Source organism: Olea europaea, unplaced genomic scaffold, assembly GCF_002742605.1.
Source record: "Olea europaea var. sylvestris unplaced genomic scaffold, O_europaea_v1 scaffold1154, whole genome shotgun sequence".
Taxonomy (NCBI): domain Eukaryota; kingdom Viridiplantae; phylum Streptophyta; class Magnoliopsida; order Lamiales; family Oleaceae; genus Olea; species Olea europaea.
This window is the reverse complement of record NW_019228939.1, coordinates 131,407-150,828: the sequence shown is the minus strand read 5'-3', so window position 1 is coordinate 150,828 and position 19,422 is coordinate 131,407. Positions and strand designations below refer to the sequence as shown.

The window sequence follows — 19,422 nt, the reverse complement described above, 5'->3', positions numbered from 1 at the left end:
AATCCCAAACCTTTTCCATTTTTGCGGACTTTACCCTAACCTTCATTTTGTGCCAGCTACAATCCTAAACCTTTCAGAAATATGTACCGAGAGTCCAGATGGATGGAATCCATCCAATTGACCGTTAGTTGACCAAGGAAGTCAAAATTTAACCAATTTTTGACCAATTAAAAAGGGTAGAAAGGTAAAAGTCACTTAACACTATAATAAAATAATTAAAATAAATAACAAAAACAAATAAAAATAAAAATAAAAGGAAATACTATTCATCTCCTTCTTCACCCACCCACCCACCCCACCCCACCCCAATCCCAAACCTTAAATTTATCTTCATTCCCTCACTTCCTTTCTCTATATTTCACTATTTCTCTCTTATCCTACCCTATTCAAATCTTTCTCCCAACTCTATACACTCCTCCTTACAAATGGACTCTCGCCGCTTGAGAGTGCCGAGGCCATGTGTCACAATCCCAATTTACTCATTTAACTCTATGTATAAAGATTTCAAAATTTTGTATACTTCATGAAGAGAGAAAATTTTTGGCAATTTGTAGAGTATGGAGTAGGCAATCATCAATAAATATAAGATAATTGAAAATTTTCTTATATACTTGGTTACATTGCAAAAAGTATATTAGAGACTAGTAGATATACAAAAGTTGCATTACAAAAGTTTCACTTCACAAAAGTTGCACTATGCAAAAGTCGCACTACCATCTTGCTACTATAACCAACCGATTTCTACTAATATTTATACTACATATCAAAGATCACCAGAACATATTTATTCTCCAGAAAAATCATTTTAAAATAAGTACGTCAAAGTGGTGGCCTCGAAGTAGTCTATATAATAATGGGATCCCACAAAATGATGGAAACCCGCAAATTCTGGATACGTCATCCATGTATCGACTTCTTTGACATACATGTAATAGGTCATCCTCAGAAATCATCCATTCAGCCGAGGTAAAATCAATATATTCAATAGGGATCATCTACAAGAAAATTAAAAAAAAATGTGAATATATTTATTCAGCGATTAATCTATACAATAATCTTCCTTTTATTTGAATAAATAAGGAAAATAATGGGCCCCAATTATAGATGTTCAATCCTACACATGCGCGCAATATGAAAATAACAATATATGAGCTCATTAGGCAATTACACCAATTTGGTGTAAGATCAATAATATCAATCATTATCCAATGCAATGCCAATATTCAATGCAATGTCAATATTAATGGGTAGAATCTTGGATCTATAATTGATTTGAAAAGCAAGAAGTAATCCAATAAACATAATTGCAATAAATATATTGAAATAAAAGTAAGAATAGAGTACTCACCTTCAAGTTGCAAGACAAGTAAAGTGCTATCTTTATAAAGTTACTTGATTTTCGTTTTTGTTGTATGCATTTCCATTTCTCACCTTCTCACCTATTTATAGTAATAATTTAGAATTAAATTTAGAATTAATTTATTTTTTCTTAATCATTATTTTGCCACTTTTTACCCTATGCCATTTGTCAATATAGTATTTAGAGTGGCAAAGTGATATGTGTATGGTGCCACCTTATACCATTTGTTATTTTCATATTTAGAGTTGCGAGATTATTTATTGAGAGTGGTCACCTTATACCATTTCTCATTTTCATATTTAGAGTGGCAATGTCATTTATCAAAATTTTAATTCAATTCTTTTCTTAAGCTTATAATATTATAAATAAAATTCTTTTACTATGTTACATGAAATATACATCACAATACAAGGTATGAATATGCATTATTAACTTACTAAAGTTTTGGGATGTTACACCTACGACCTTTTCTTTACCATCTTCACTGTGAGCCACCCGCAAAGCCATATCGTTGATTGTGAAGAAAGCTACCTTGTCGACACCAAATGCTCGATTATGTTGTAGTCCTCTTCTCTATCGTTACACAGCATTGCTGTGATGCAGATCGCGATTGTAGTGGTGACACGGCTTGCACAACATTGTTGCATAGAGAACCTACACTGCAGATCATGCTTGTAGCGGCCCAAATGGCAGCTATAGTGGTGCAGATCATGATGGAGATGATGATTTTTTGGTTGTTGGATGGGTGTTGGTGGTTTTCATGTTTTAGTTGTGTTGGGGCTTTAGGGTAGTTTTTGTTATTGTTATTGATGGTGGTGGTAGTTCGATGGTTTTAGTGGGGTTTGGGGTGGTGAGGATGTTGGCGGTTTGGTATGGTTGTGATGGTTGAGATGATGGTTTTGCCATCGGAAGGTGTTGTGGTGGTTCTGCGACAATGCGGTTGGTGGCAGTGGTAAGATGGTGGTCACAAATAATTTGGTTGATTGTAACAAATAAATTAGTTAATGTGTGACAATAAATAATATGTGACTAATGAAATAGATAAATTATGATCAATAAATAATGAGTTGCTTAAAAATTTATTAAATTGTGATCAATAATTTGATTACTGGTGACCTAATTATAATTTATGGTCAATTAATTTGATATTTTGTAATCATGAAATAAGTCGTGACTTATCAAATTTGTAAATTGTGACCAAGGAATAATATGTGATATATTAATTTGATAAATCTGTGACCTGTAAATTTTTTAATTGTTACGAAGAAATTATTTATAACTAATTAGTTTAATAATTTGTGACCAAATTGTATAGAATCATGATTTTATATTTAATTTATAGACTATATTTTTAATTAATTATTTGAGAAATAAAATTTAATAAATATTTGATTTTTAAAGTTTTAAACCCTTTATCTTGTTTTGAAATGAGTTACAGTTAAAAACTCTTAGTTATGAATTTTTCCCACCAACTAACCTTGTTTTGGGCTTTGAACTCGGCCCCTCAAATTGTATTCCTAATTCTTCTTAATCCATCATATTCAAGTGAATTATCCTATCATTTTTGAGACTTGAAGCTAATTTAGTTTTCAAGCTTAGCCAAAGTAGCATACAAGAATGATTCAGTTTTTGACACCCTCCCTAACCTACTCTCACATTTGGGGTCGGTGGACCCCCTTTTTTGCATTTTAAATTCACCTCGAGTCCTATGCGGTCCCACAGCAACGTGAGTACCTGTCAAGAAAGTGGGTAAAATTTCCTGGACCAGCTTAATTCTTCAGTCCATACTAATCAAAAGATGATAATCTGATGCTTTAACTTGACAATCAGTGGAAGGTATTTTAGTGGGTACACAGTGGCAAGTTGATGGAAAAGGAATCAGGCATTGATTGATTAGGTCTTTTCATTACGGTTCTGCAAACTTTAACATCAGAAGTCCAGAAAAGTAATATGGTCGCCATTTGTGGACCCTTTTTATTGGTAAAGAATATTGGTTCTCATAAGACTTTAGAGCATGTACTTTTCTCTCTTTCCCAATGGATCAATTGTTATATAAATATACTCATGTAAAATAAATCATTGTTCTTTAACTTTCTGCATTTCTTTCTATTTTCATCACACACCATTGGAGGTGCTTGGTGGATCAGAATCATGGTTGTGAGTTGAATTTGACTTTATCTAGATCAGCGACAATTTCTACTTTTCCTTCTCCTTAAGAAATCACAATTTTTTTTGAATAGATGTAATAAATGATAACTAATAATCTTTATCTAGAAATCCAGAAGCCATTGGCAATATTTCACATGGTGAAATGCTGAGGAATAAATGAATTTCAACAGTTTTAAATTGAGAAAGTACAAAACCCTAGTCACCATCACTGTGGTCCATGTACTAGATATTGGACGATTTTCTTGTTGTGGCCATAAGGACTTTTGAGCTTTGGAAATTCTTTAGTTGCCAAACCTTTACAGTGTTTCATGTGAATTCTCTTGCTGAACTATACGATATCGTCACCATTTAACATGCAAAGCAATTTCTTCAACGATAACTTCAATCTTAATTATAGATTGATAGAAGTATTAATTCGAACGAACTGAACATACTAATGCGACTTGACAAAGCAGGTCATCATAATGTTATAAGACTGGCGAAATGGGAGGGGAGCTCGTCTCTTTGGAGCCTTTAAGCTTTGCCAAGCTTGAGGACCCTAGCTCGAGTCAATTCTCGTCCAAACAATGATTTTACTAATTAATCAAATATAAAACTTGGGCTAAGGTCAAAATAGTACACCTTCCTCTCTAAGCCCATTTATCATAGGCTAATTATATTACAACTTTATTTTTGGTGTATTTATTAAAAATATATTTTAATTACTACACCACAATTAAAATATATTTTTAATAAATACACCAAAATAAATTTACAATTATACTCCTTATTCAATAAAAAATAAAAAATTGGAAAAGATCATAACATAATATTGTGGTGTACTTATCACCAATATTAATCCTCATTTTCTTGACATTTCCCATAATTTATTTCACAGCAATTGAAAACAGAAGATTGGTGAAGAACACCATGCCATAATAAATTGAATGTTTGTCACAAATAATTAATATGTTGGAAAGGATCCTTTGAAGTTGTCGGTAATTTGTTTGTGTTGTCATTTTTATTCGAAATATGAATTTTTAATGTATTCGCAATTTTTTAATCTTGGAAGTCTATTTTGGAAACACTTTTAAGTGGAAATTAAGAAATTTTATCGACAACAACCTTATAATTTCATGAATAAAAAGGTTTCAATAATTCATCAGACACATTTAAAACCCAACTTGACGAAGCACTTATGACATATTTTTGATAAACTAGACATGTTTCAGAATTGAATCAATAGACATAAATTTAATATTCGATTTATTCATACTTGGTCAGTAGTAAAGTATTGTGTATAATCGTATATATTGAATCATTTTCCTAACATTTAGGACAAATAAATTGAATTATGATAAGTTATAAAAAAATTAAATTTATTACGATCCTGTAAAAATACAATATAACAACAAAAACTTCTTGTTGATTAATAACAACTTTTGAAAATTCATATTCCTTATAGCCAAAAATCCATGAAAACTGAAGCACCTACATATACACAAATTCATTTACGGTTTATCTATATACATGCAAATTTGTAATTCAAGATAATGAGTGGTGTAGCCTGTCTATGTTCCACATGATGAATGCATGGAATTCATGAAATTATGGCGAGTATATATACGCGTAAATTAATAAACCCATTTAACAATTAAAAATCATAATGTTACATATCTTTTTTTTTTTTTTTAAATCATAAGAAATATGTTTAACTTAAACAAACAAAAAACAATAAATCAAATTCTTAATTTTCAAACTTGAAAAATAAATTGAAAAAATAAATTCATTTACTATGAGGGAAAATATTATCTTGTCGCCGTGGAAGAAGGCAAAAACCGTCAGAAAAATTATGAACAATGAGATGTTGAAGAAAAAGAAAGAATAAAATTAGGCTTTATATATGTGGTGTAACAATAATTTATTTAATTAAAAAGTATATTAAAATTCTAATTATGTAATTTTACTTAAGGATATTTTAGTAAATAAGAAAATTGTGGTGCACTTAGTAAATTTTGTAGTGTTAATAAAATTACCCTTTATCATATACCTCCCAAAATACTCTACGTTGTATTAATTGTCTGGATAGCAAAGTTCTGATGGTTGAACTCATTGATCGCTATCTTTTTATATCTTTTAGACTACACAAGTTTAATAAGAAAGAAAAGAAAAGCATAATTGAAGTTCATAGAAGAAAAATAACATATTGATAATCAATTGTAGTGTACTCAAATATCATTAAAAAAAAGAAAAAAACTACATTAATTAATTATACATTATAATTTGTGGCATTGTTCGTACTCGCAATTTTTAAAATAGGGAATTTCAAAAGAGTAAGGGACTCTATGTTATAGCTTATTACGCCGAAAATATAGATGGAATATTACTTATTTCGTCTTTCCATGGTGTTATACGGGCATCTTCTAGATTTTTTTTTTTTTTTTTTTTTTTTTGGGGTGTGAAAATTAGAAGCCCAACCTTTGAGAAAATTTTAGTGTGTGGTGGGCCACCCGACGAACTGGCACACCATGATAGGGCGGTCGCACCGCCACCTGATGCAACCACCCCATGGAAGATTTTTTCCCAACCTTTTTGTGCAGAGCAACAGATAATAGGGTAGAAGTTGACACAGCACATGAAGGGCTATGGTCCCCTTTATGAACGGTTTGGCATCAACTTTGTCAGCTATCAATTATATGCCTCCAGTCGTCATCCTGTCATCAATGCAAAATTTATAACAATCTTGCTACGTGTAGAATTTGGTTTACATATAGCATAACTTCACATTATCTTTCACATCTTACTATTTGATCCAACCATATAATACTTTAACGTCATCAAGTTGTCAACCAAGGTGTAAACGAAGTTATACATATAGCTTAATTCAATTTATAATAACTTTGTGTTTTTATTAATTTCAATTTTTTATACATTCAAAATATAAATAATTTATACGTGGAGTTAAATAATTATTTTGGGTAGCTCGAAATGACTTGAATAACAAAGAAAATTTTTATTTTGAGGGGGAAAAAAACTTATGTAGGTATAGTGATGGATGGGGTTGTGAAGCTTAATAAACCCCTTTTTTTTCTCAAGATACTGATTAGTTCATTTTTATACCATTGTGTGTGTGTGTTTTTTTTCCTCACAGACGTGTATACTTTTTGTAACGTTTGTAACGTATTACAAAAAAAAAAATGTAACTTTTTAACATTTGTAACATGTATTACAAAAAATGTAATGCACAATCACACGTAACAAACTTTGTTATAGACATTCTATCATCATTGTTGTCATCTCCTCCATCGCTTGTAACACGCTGTGTTACACAGCCACCGTGGACATCACCACCACTGCCAATTGTAACAACATTGTGTTAGATTTGTGATACACATTGTTACACTGTCACCATTCTACTATCACCAATGCCTACCACAAACCACTGCTATAAATCACCACACGACTAGTCACCACCAATTATAAACCATTAAAAATAAGAAAGAAACAATTTTAAGTGTGTATTTGATCAGCTTTATTTCTCATGAAAAATGCCATTTTTCCAATATTCATGTTCCTGCTTTTGGGGGTGTTGGATAGAAATATTTTTCCGTGAAAAATATTTTTCAAAAGTTGGTCACGTGACCATATTTTTCTAAAAAACAATGAAAGTGCTTTCACTTCCTTTCTCTCATCTATTCCCTCCATCTCATCTACTTACCAATAAAAGATGGATAAGTATAGTATTTTTTAGATTGAAAATTAAATCAATCCAACACAGCTAATAATAATTTTCATGCAACTAAATTCTAGGCAATTCAACTGCCTAGAACTTTTTTTCCATACAAATTTAATGCTTGTAATCAAACATACCTAAAGGTTATTGAAATTGAAGATTCGCCAATAAGAAAATTATCAAATTCATTAGTGCGAGAAATGATCGAAATCACTTATCACCACCATAAAAATTAAACACCTAAAACCCTATCCTACCACTATGCTGCGACCACCACCACCACCACATTTACCTTGCATCATTGCTGCCACCACCGTCGCCGAATTTGTGGATATCTCAAGAATTGAAAATGGTTGGTAGTTGCATGGAAGATTGTGTGATGGAGGTGGACTCCTCACTTTGGCATTGGTGATAGGTGATTTTGGAGTTTTTGAGGTTTTGAATCCGATCAAGGTGAAGAAGTGGTGATAGTGGTGACAATTGGAGTAGGCATGGCGAAGGATATTTCTTTTAGGGTTTGAGATTGAAATCTGAAATTTTAATTTGTAATACACGTTACAAATGTTATAAAATGTTACAAATGAAACCACAAAATAATGTCACATATTTATAAATGACTGCAACATACACACAACCTTTTAAATCAAACCACACAACATAGCATATCACAGTCGGATTATGTATTACAAATATTTTAGATCACAATCACAAAACTTCATGTCTCAGTCACACAACGCAATGACAATCCTAACATGAAATGATAATTTTTGAAAGACACATATCTTAGTTCATATCTTAAATTGTCTTTGCACACTTGAAAAAAGTATAGATTATCATAGTTTTTTTTTGGCTGGAACTCACAGTAACACAATCTATAGATCACAATCACGGTCACCGTCATAATTTTCGCACGAAATGATCAAAAAATATTGTGGTCAAAGCCTGAGACTGAAACAATTATTTAAAAATGATTGTTTAACTACGTATTTCACAAATAGATGTAAAACTTTGTAGCAAATGTAGACAAGAAGAAAACAGTTATTCTAGGGAAATTATGTTGAAAATTGGTGATCAATTTCTTCATTGATTCTTGATAATCGCACCATGGAGATTCCTATTTTCTGTTTCAGGAATTGTGAGAACTAATGAGGGATATAATTATTGATTATCATTTATTGTAATTTAGCCTAAATAATTTTTAAAGTCTATTATTCAAACAACTCGAAGACAGAAAACGATGCCCCACCTTCGTTTATTATAATTCACCTCTGCCTCTAAGCAAAATTGATGTTCAATATTCCCCCTTCAAAATACTATAGGAGTAAATTAAAGTGAACTTTTTGAAAGTTTTAATTTTCATATTATTGTAACTTTGAATGCTTTTATATAATAAAAAATTATTTATAATGATTGTATATAATTTTATTTTCACCTATTTATTGAAGGCCATATATAAAGTTTGGCCTACAAGTACGACTCTCAAATCTCAAGACTGACCCTAACGATAGTGTCACTCTTCCAACAATGTTCGAAGTTAGAAAGGGTTAGGGTGGGATGCGGGTGGTCCAATGTATCCAATCTCATTTCCGCTTTGCTATTTTATATGTTAGTGTTTTATTGCAAGATGTTAAAATGAGGATTGCGCCACTTCGTTTCTAGGTATGGTAATGGGGTGGGTCCATACATTGATATAATTAGTTGTCATGTCAAGTAGCGTGTTAGAAAACTAGTTGCATTTTATTTTTATTTTCTTTCGGTGAGAGTTCCTAGCAATACTTTTTTAACAAAAACAATTCATTTGATTTAAAATAAAAAAATCCTTATATATTAGTTTTTTCAAACTTTTTAAAGGAAATATAACCTTATTAATTAATTAATTAATTAATTAATTAATTAATTAATTAATTAATTAATAATAATAATAATAATAATAATAATAATAATAAATAATAATAATAATAATAATAATAATAAAAGTTGTCATATGGCAATGTCAAGCATGTGTCTCTTGGTGGGCATGGAAGAATGACGTCTGCAATCTTCGAAGACAATTTGCATTGCATAGCATAAGAATATCGAGGCAACGTGTGATAGGGTGAAGACTTATTAAGCCCATTGCTATTGCTAGGTCAAGTCAGACCACATCACTCTATGGGAGGGTCTACGTCAAAATCAACACTTGAACAAATTTTTTCTTAAAATCAATTATATAAATCTTTTTATGTTATTTTGTTCGATTCATTTGTTATTGTTGGTTGTGTGCCCATATAATATATTTTGTTATAATAAAATAATTATCTATAATAAATAAATTGTGATTTTATTTATTTATTGCATTTATTTATTATTGAGCATGCGAAGTTAAACGGACTGTGATCACTTGTGATAATATGAGTTGGGTACTTGTGTTGAGAAGCGCAACGTGACACAACTTATATTTTGATAATAAATAACTTGTTCACAACCTATGTACAAGGGTTGGCACATTGTACTAAAAGGTTGTAGTGTTGTCTGATTCACTACTTAGGTTTGTGATTTGTCCTTATCATAAAAATAGTTAAAGGTGACACAGTACACTTAGAGTATATTAATTGGACCGTGTGTCGAATTTAATACTATTGCATGACTGTGCGGAGAATTAAATTTCACTAGACCCCTGTGTATTTTATCTAAATCCCTTGACAGGATTATGTTTTCGTGATTTTAATGGTTTTTGATTCATCAATGGGTGAGCTCAATTTAATTGATTAAATATCTCGATGAATTGGGAACTTGAGAATGAGCGGAGTAGACAACATGAATTCATGTCAAAAACCGTCACCCTAAAAAATGGGTAGAGTGATTACTTAAGTATTTCCTATTGAACGGTTAAAATCTGAGCTCAGTGTTTAGCGACGACTAAATTTCGACATCTATAATTAGTTCATAGGGCCATTAAAGAAAATGAAACGTAAGTTAGTAAGAATAATTAGAAAGGCAAAACAGTCATTTATGTTCATACCTAATTATCGGATAAAATACATATACGGTAAATCAGAGAAAAATATTACAGTTTTATTGACTTCTGTGATCATATATATTCCAAGAGTTCAGCTTTTTGCTTTTAGTGAAAAAAGCAAGTATTAATAAATAGATTGGGTGGTCTAGGGTCGACTAGACAAAATCTAATTATTAAAAGTTGGATAATATATGTCCAATCAGATCCCTATGATAGCTCTATAAAATATTGAAATTTAATTACGGTAATTATAATAGTTTGGACTTAATTTTAATTACAATAAAGTTTTGTACTTGATTGTAATTACTATGAAAGTTCTATTATAATTGTAATTGGAGTCCTAGAACTACACATGTAATTAAATGTAAACTAATTGAATTTGTACTTAAATTAAGACTCATACAAGAAACTTAAAAGAATTAATCACAAAGACAAGTAAAGAAAAGTGAAATGAAAAAAGTAAACGGGAAATGAAATGGATGGTCTGGGAAGGCTGTATTATTAGTGATTCCCCTATTTATACCTCATCTTCTGGTTCTTCAATAAAAAAAAAAACACACCAAAAAGTAATAAAATGAGTACATATTAAGGTTGTATTATCATGTAATAAAAGTCTTTGTTTACTTTATAAATACACACCTTCCATTGCAGTTCCCTTCCATTTTCTGCATCTTCTTGTGCAGAAACTTGTGGGGAAGTCAAGAAAATTCAAATATCCAAAAACCTTAATTTCTGTCCTAGTTTCCTTTCCAGGTTTGTGAAGCGAAGCTAAAAATATGTTAAAAATCAGTTTTCTTTGGTTCACCTGTACTGTCACCAATCAATTCCTTCCTTTGACATCGGTATTTTCTACACACAAAAGAAAAAAACTTTCTTTGACTCCAAAGAAGTCATCGACAATAAAATTCTCTGAACTTTTTGTTTTTTGAAGATTTCTTTTGCTTATGAATTTTTATTAGTAAAACTATTTTCAAAGGTTGATTTTGTTCAAGAATTAGGTAGGTACTGATGTTGTTTCCCTTGTTTCAGCTCAGAAAATGGCATTGCAGAGTGATCAATCAAGGAAAATCAGTAGGGGAAAGATCGAGATCAAGCGGATCGAGAACACCACAAATCGTCAGGTCACCTTCTGTAAGCGCCGCAATGGCTTGCTCAAGAAGGCCTATGAATTATCTGTACTCTGTGATGCTGAGGTTGCTTTGGTTGTCTTCTCCGCCCGTGGTCGTCTCTATGAATATGCCAACAACAGGTGAATTGAATACAAATAGACACTCAAAATCATAATTTGAAAGGGCCTAATTAGATTTTTTTTAAGGATCTGGAGCTTTTCTTTTTTCTGGTGGTGGTCACATACTTTGTTAATCTTCTAAAGGACATTTTTGTTTCTGTTTTTCAGTAAGATAAGAATTTAGGGCACTTTTTTTTTTTTTTTTCTTTTTTTCCCCCTTCTTCTTAATTTCTTTTACCCTGACAGTGGAACAAATTTTAGTTTGATATGTTTATTTCTAGTATAGAATTTTTGGGAAGATTTAAGCACAAGGATACAATCATTTCTTGCACAGCGAAGATTGAGTTTTCTGAACGAAGATTCATTTGTCTTTCCAATTTTCCTTTTTTTGTTTTATTTTCACTGTGCTCTAAGGGGTTTCAGTTTTCTTGATCCCATTTAGTCCATCTCTTAGTAAATGCACAAATCTCTTACAAAATAAGAGCAAATTATATGTACAGTGCACAGCTCTGAGACCAGTTTCAATCTTACTCCATTGTTGATTTGTTGTTAAATTTCCTCTTTCTTTCTCTTCCTATCTCCTAGACTCCTACCAAGAAAGCTCTAAAGCTCTCATTTTTCCATAGCAAGCAGATTTTGCATCACAGAAGTGAATAAATGGGCTATGAGAAGAGACGCTTTCCCAAATCCAAATTAATTTTTATCTTATATCAAGTCAAATCTATCTTCCACAACCAATCAAACTGAAATTATGGTTTCAAAAAGTACTCTTTGATCATTCCTTTGCCACACGTATAGTACTAAATAATGTAAAGATTAACCTAATTAGGGTTTATTTCTTCAAATCACATAGGCCAAAAAATTTCTAAAGCAAACCACTAGATCTGTTCCATAATTAGGGTTTCTAGTATGTGTAGAATATCAAGTCAAATCTATCTTCCACAACCAATCAAACTGAAATTATGGTTTCAAAAAGTACTCTTTGATCATTCCTTTGCCACACGTATAGTACTAAATAATGTAAAGATTAACCTAATTAGGGTTTATTTCTTCAAATCACATAGGCCAAAAAATTTCTAAAGCAAACCACTAGATCTGTTCCATAATTAGGGTTTCTAGTATGTGTAGATCCCCATCTTGCTGACCGTTAGATCTGTCACCAACCCATCAAATCCTAGTTAAAGTTAGCACGGGTTGTACGTTTAACATACTTGTACATTTCTCAAACTGCTTTAAGGAATTAGGATCTGGGGTTCTTTGTTTCTTTATTTCTGTTTTCTTTCATTTGGGGGAAGATTGAAAACAAGGGTTTTCTTGTTCAGTTAGAATTGAATGTAAATATATACAAATGGTCTCGGAACAAGAATCTTTAGTCATATTACAATCGATTTTCTTGTTCTTGACTTCTGACCAAAGGAAGTGAAGGGTCATCGTTACCAATAAATTTTCTTGATTTCTCTCTCAAATTTTATCTGGAATGGTGAAAAATAGAACCCATATTTCTTTAAGTTATCTCAGTTAAAGGCTTTTACAAAGCTTCTGAAATTGTTGAAACTAAAAGAGCAATGGAACAGAAGTGAAAGAGAGTGGCCAACCAATGAGAGGTACCCAATTCTTATAGGTCTGTAATATGTATATACATACATATATATACACAAACACACGGAAACTGGCAACCAATGGAGAGTTTCTGAACGTCTGATCTCTGTTTCTGATGTATGGGAATGGGTGCTTCAAATGGACGGTTCTGATGTACTCAGAATTTCAAGTGGACAATACTCAATTCTTTGATTGGCGAGTAACCTTGAGTTAAAGGGTATTATCCATTGTGTAAATGAAGTTAAGACTAAAATAAACCCTAAAAAAATGAGCCAATCATATTTCGGGATTTAGTCCTGCTTCTCAAGGGCAGCCAATAAGTGGCTCGACAAAATTAAGGTTGCAGTAACTGAGGAATCAGGGTGTCTCCTCAATGTTTGGTTAATTTCATATTCATTCATGAAATGGGACAATTTGAGTAGACAGAATGAATTGATTTGACTTAGACAACACTCTCATTTTCACTTTCTGTTCATAGTTTTGCATACCCAGCTTTATGAAAAACTAGTTTATTTATTTCTTCACTATAATCAAAGTAAAATGTTTAATAAATCACTAATTGTATCCTTAACACTCACAAAAAAGTTTAGAATAATTTCGAACATTTTATCCTTGTACAAAACCTCATTGGAAACAACTCGATTCATAAGAATTGATCGAACTCGAATCTTGAATTCAATTACATAATTATAATTCCGAATATATTTGCTTAATACACTCTACTACTCGAAATTACCTATGATGTATAGAGTGGTATCTATATGTGTAAGTGTAAACACATTGTTGATTTCCAATGGTGCAGTGTCAAAGAAACAATTGAAAGGTACAAGAAAGCCTGCTCAGATTCCTCAAACAATGGTTCAATATCTGAAGCTAATGCTCAGGTACAGTTTCAGATTTAATTTTCTCCTTATTTTACAAATTTAAATGTGTGAGTTTCAACAAATTTAGAGAGAATCAAGGGTTCATTTTTACAAGCCCAGTTGATAGTTTCTAGGGTTTACATTGGGAAAATGGAAATGCAAAATATAATAAGTAATGTTATTTAGCACTGCTGCTATCAAAACACAGGTGCAGGTGGCATTAATGTAACATTAAATAAAGAGTACAATTAATCAAGTCACTTAATTTCACATCTTATTAAATCTATCGTTTGTGCTAGATAACATTGTTCTAATTTAATACACCAAATATCTCAAATTTCAAACCTTTATTCGAGAACATTGCAGTTCTATCAGCAAGAAGCATCAAAACTGCGTCAACAAATTAGTAATATGCAGAACCAGAACAGGTGAAATTTATTTTATTGGTTCATCTTATCATATTTGGTGCAATAATTACCGAGTTTCAACAATTCTCTGGCTCTTTTGATGTAGGAACATGCTTGGTGAATCTCTAGGGGCACTGTCCCTCAGAGAACTCAAGAACCTCGAGACTAAGGTTGAAAGAGGCATTAGCAGAATCCGATCAAAAAAGGTGCCGATTAATACTTTATGTTCTTGAGTTCTTGTCAGTAAATTATGTATATGTGCGAAATTACTTTGATCATTTCACAGTTCTGCGACTAAATTGTCTCCTCTCTTTATGAATCTCAGAATGAACTGCTATTTGCTGAAATTGAGTACATGCAGAAGAGGGTAAGAAATCATTAATTCGTGCCGTTATGTTATTTTATAATTACCTGGATTTAGCCTTTCATTAAACCTATATAGCAGTTCCCAAATATTTACAAAAAGGTTATTTTCACAGTTTAATTAAGATTAGTTTTTTAATGAAATGTAAAATATGTGAACAGCTGCATATTTGATGTGTAGCATTGGATAGAACTGAACAAGACCATCATTCAAGTTCAGGTATCTGTACTTTTAACCATGGCCAGTTACAGATACCTAGCAGGTCGTGAAGTTATATGCGAGGGCGTAAGATAATTCTGTGGAGTAGTTGTGGATCCATAGGTTATAATATGCAGTTAGATAGAGCTCTCTTTATTAAAACCTGGATTCCATCTTAAAAGGTCAACCTTATTAAGTGGAGCAACTCAAACACATAATATGTTCTCTCAAGATAGTGACTCGTTTGAGCAAATCAATCTGAAAATCCGTGAGTTCATTTTTTTGATTCATAATCTGATCGAGTTATTTGTAGGAGTTTAATGAGCTCTAATAGCATATTAAAACTTGAGATTTCATCTGGAAAGGATAATCCTTTTAAGTAGAATAACACAAGTCCCTACAAGTTGGTCTATGTTTTATCTTTATTCGATACGAGATTTTATCCCTTAACACTCTATAGTACGAGAATGTGAGTTTTGCTCTCTACAAGGACTCATTGCAACAATTTTCATAATTGCAAGCCTCTCTGTACATTGTTTTCAAAAATATTTTCACTTAGATAATTAATTAAATGCACAATGACAATTAATTAAAGAGTAACATGGTTTCAAAATCAAATACACAATTAATGGGTGCTGCTGATGTCAATTCTTGCAGATATATGCTTATGAATAAATATTGTAAGAATAAACCCATTAATTTGGAAACTTCCTGTAGATATCTGTTTGTATTTGTTACAAATAACCCTTCTTCAGGGCCGGTTCTATGATCGTGAGAGCTCGAGGCGAACTCCATGAATTGGGCTCCCAAAATCAGCATAAATCAAAATCCAACGGTGTACTATACAACCAATTGCTAATATAAAATTTAACGTAAAAGACATTTACAAAACATCTTAACTATGGGAGGATTCTTTTACGTTAATTAGTAGGTTTTACCAAAAAAATCAAAATAAAAAAATGGAAAATAAAAATTTGGGCCCCCCTTGAAGAACTGGGCATGAGGCAACGGCCTGTTGAGCCTATGCTCAAGTCCGGTTCTGCCCTTCTTGTTTAAGTTTATTCTGTACTGTAGAATGTTCCAAAATCTGCTTGAAGTATTCATTTCTATGAACAAAAGTGAAAGAGTCAAGCTTGCATTAATAATTTCTTGTATAGCTATAGTTAGCCAAGAGAAGAGTGATTATGTTGAACATTTTATCGTTTTATTTCAAATATCAATTAAACGATTATTTTCTTTCCATGGAAAAATGATTTGACAGCAGGAGGTCGACTTACATCATAACAATCAGTACCTTCGAGCTAAGGTCTCTCTCTCTCTCTGTGGATTTTGTGTGTTGATAATATATGAATAAATGGAATTATATAAATTTGCACAGTAGTCTATGTTCTATTTTATTGTCTGTGTAATTTTGCAGATAGCTGAAACTGAGAGAGCCCAGCAGCACATGAGTCTGATGCCTGGGAATTCCGACTACGAGCTTGTTCAACCTCAGCCATTCGATGCTAGAAACTACCTTCAAGTCAATGGGCTGCAACCAAATGATGATTACCCTACCCAAGATCAACCACCTCTTCAATTAGTGTAAGAATCTCGAACATTGCTACTATTCTTCTCCATTCTTGTTATAACTACGAGAATTCCAAATTATATATGTAACATTCGCGTCGCTGATTTTCAAATGCACTACAGTTTGGGACCTAACCATACAATGCACACGTCTCCTCGAGAATTTTTATTCAATGCTGAGGCCTAACTATCCGTGCGTCACCTTGCTTATTCTTCGATTTTGTTATGTTTTTACCCCTTTCTTGAGGGATTAGACCATAATCCATAAAATTCGCTCCTTCGTAGCAACAAAATTTCTTTGACACTATACTATGAACAGGATCAAACTGATTGATGCAGTTAATTTTTTTATTTTTTTGTGGACAGATGATATAATGAAGTGCTTCTACAATTAAGATAATCAAGTTTGGTACTTAAGGAAGACTGATCAGCAAAGATCGACCGGAGGAAGTAGATTATCTTGCTTCATAAATGATCATAGACTCGTTAATATGTCTTATTTTGTGTGTTTGTTCTATGCAATGTTGTGTGAAAACCTAGTGGAGTACTGGTATTATATTCTTTGTCTATCTATATGTATGGATTAACCATGGTCACTTGGCCTAAGAAAAAGGGTTGTGTTCAGTTAATGCATTCTATAGTTTCTTGTTGGAAATAAATCAAGAATTTACTCTCAAAATCATTAATAATTAACTCAAAAAGTTCAAATGCTGTTCTTTCTTCTCTTCTAATGCTATTCAATTCACACCACAATTCATTAGAGACCCTATGAACTTGACTGCCAAATTTATGTCGGAATTTGATTAGGCTTTGGTTTTCTTAATTCATTTCGATATGTCTTTAAAATTTTGATATTTGCTTTCATAATTAATTTGAGTCCAAGACCAAACCAATAATATAAATCGAACCACAAACCGAGGTTGGTTCGGGTTTTGTGGCAGGATTGGGTCAGTTTGGGCCTCAATTCACCTAAACTGACTTGGATGGTTCCGATATTGGGTTGGATTTAAAATCAACCCAAACCTTAACTAACAGAGAAGCCTGTCAAGCCACGTTGAGGTTTGTGACCAGCTGCTGTCCTGTTTCATAGTTATAAACCTATGGGCTTTGAGACTGTCCCAATCGCTCAGGGCCGGCCCTCATATTTTGGGGGCCTTATGCCAATTTCAAATTGGGGCCCTATATTTTGAATTATTTTGTATAGAGTTTTAGCCCCTGTTTGATGGAGATTAAGCTATTGTTTGAGGCCTATTTTTTCATCAAATTACATTTTTCAACAATAATTTGACACCATTTCAACCATACATTTCTTAATAAAATAATATTACACGTAAATCCAAAATTTTTTCTTATTTTTTAACCAAACATTCTCCATCGTAACACTACTTCAAAATGATTTTTTAATTTTTAGAAAAAAATGGGGTTCAAACAACTCCTAAAATATAATTTCCATTCTTTTCAAAATGCATTATTAGTTTCTTATGTTTGTATATGATACTTCTATATTACAGAATTTCATAAATATGCTTTTCATTTTTTTTTTTTGACCAACCAATTAACTTTACATAATTTGGGACCCTCACCAAAATGGGGCCTTAGGCAATCGCCTGCTTCGCCTGTACTCAGGGCCACCATATAAATACTTTCTATAATTAACACTGGAACTAAAATACTCAAGATTTTTCAAGAATTTTGTTATATGATCAAGAACTCCACTGAAACGACCCTGAGAGATGAAAAGATAGACATGCATATCTATCACATGCATTTATTAAATAGAAAATCGTTAATGTTAAATAATTCATTAACTTCACTAAACTACTTCAATTAAGATTTCATTAATGTTAAAGTTTTCTTAATAAATTACATAAGCCACATAAATTCTTACGTTATCAATTAGAGAGCGGTTTACAGATGAAGGAATGGGGAAATTAAATCCCTCTCTTAGTTGTCCACTACAATAATTCTTGATTTATTGCATTATATAAATCAAGAGTCAAGACCTATCTTTCACTCACAAATTGAGATGCCTTCCAAATTTGTTCTCTTGGTTATTGGTATTCTGGCTTGCACCAGCACCGCAAGAAATCTTGTTGGCTCAAAGGGTTCTTTCAATGATGAGAAAACATTCTCCTTGGATCATCCAATTTTAGGAATTGGAGGGTTTGGTGATGGAGGTGGTTTAGGGGGCGGTATTGGTTCATTTAAACTTTATCAAATATATAAGTTACAATTATTTAGTTTATTTTGTTCTTAGGGATGCAAAATATCACATACCTTGGCTGCTTCAACATACATGGCATAAGAAAGCATAAAAAGTCGACGCTTATCATGGACGGAATGTACTTCTTAATAAGGGTTAGTATGTTTCATTGGATTTCTGGTGATAAGTCATTCACCAGTGATGCATAATGTTATCACTCTATTTAGGGTTTACAAACTTCGATTGAGTTTTTTGTTATTTTCATCTTTAATCTCTACTGTTTATTTGGAATGTGAAAACTGAATCATTGTTTTGGAATCGTTTAAAGCTTTTTACTATTGATAATTTATTTATTTTACCCTTTTTATTTTAAATTCTTACCATACTTTTGACACATGAACCTTTAACATTCACAGAAATGCAGTAAGGGGTAAAAATAAACTGGGGCATGTATTCAAATATGAAATTATGAGTTACACTTAGTTCTGGAAGCTAGGAGAATAGCTTTTGATGAAGGAATTGGTGCAAAATATTTGATATTTTCTCATTATTGAGTCGTAGGCGATTGAAATCGTGAATGGAATGCTATTAAAATTGAAATGAAATTGAAGTATAGAGATGTGGGTCTTGGATAAACTATTCCTACTGATGTGTCTTAGAACGTAGTTAACTCTAATTCTTGCATTTTTTGAGGAATTAAGTAGAGACATCAACAATTCTAGATACCTATCTAATTTAAAATCAGAGTAATC

The 19,422-nt window shown here is 32.0% G+C and overlaps 1 protein-coding gene across 11 annotated transcripts; it reads left to right on the top strand.

Annotated features, from left to right (window-relative positions):
- Positions 1–10,777: 10,777 nt before the first annotated feature.
- On the top strand, positions 10,778–17,146 carry LOC111373696 (floral homeotic protein AGAMOUS-like). 11 transcript variants are annotated; one of them, XM_022996270.1, is made up of 10 exons: positions 10,778–10,992; positions 11,269–11,488; positions 13,869–13,950; positions 14,296–14,357; positions 14,443–14,542; positions 14,662–14,703; positions 16,163–16,204; positions 16,316–16,482; positions 16,591–16,660; positions 16,834–17,146. In XM_022996270.1, exons 2-9 carry the CDS (start codon positions 11,277–11,279, stop codon positions 16,652–16,654), a joined length of 771 nt encoding a protein of 256 aa, XP_022852038.1. In that variant the 5' UTR covers positions 10,778–10,992; positions 11,269–11,276; the 3' UTR covers positions 16,655–16,660; positions 16,834–17,146. The 11 variants fall into 11 exon arrangements, with proteins under 11 accessions (XP_022852038.1, XP_022852035.1, XP_022852042.1 ...); XM_022996267.1 differs by having other exon boundaries at positions 16,160–16,204; XM_022996269.1 differs by having other exon boundaries at positions 10,791–10,992; positions 11,274–11,488; positions 16,160–16,204.
- Positions 17,147–19,422: the final 2,276 nt, after the last annotated feature.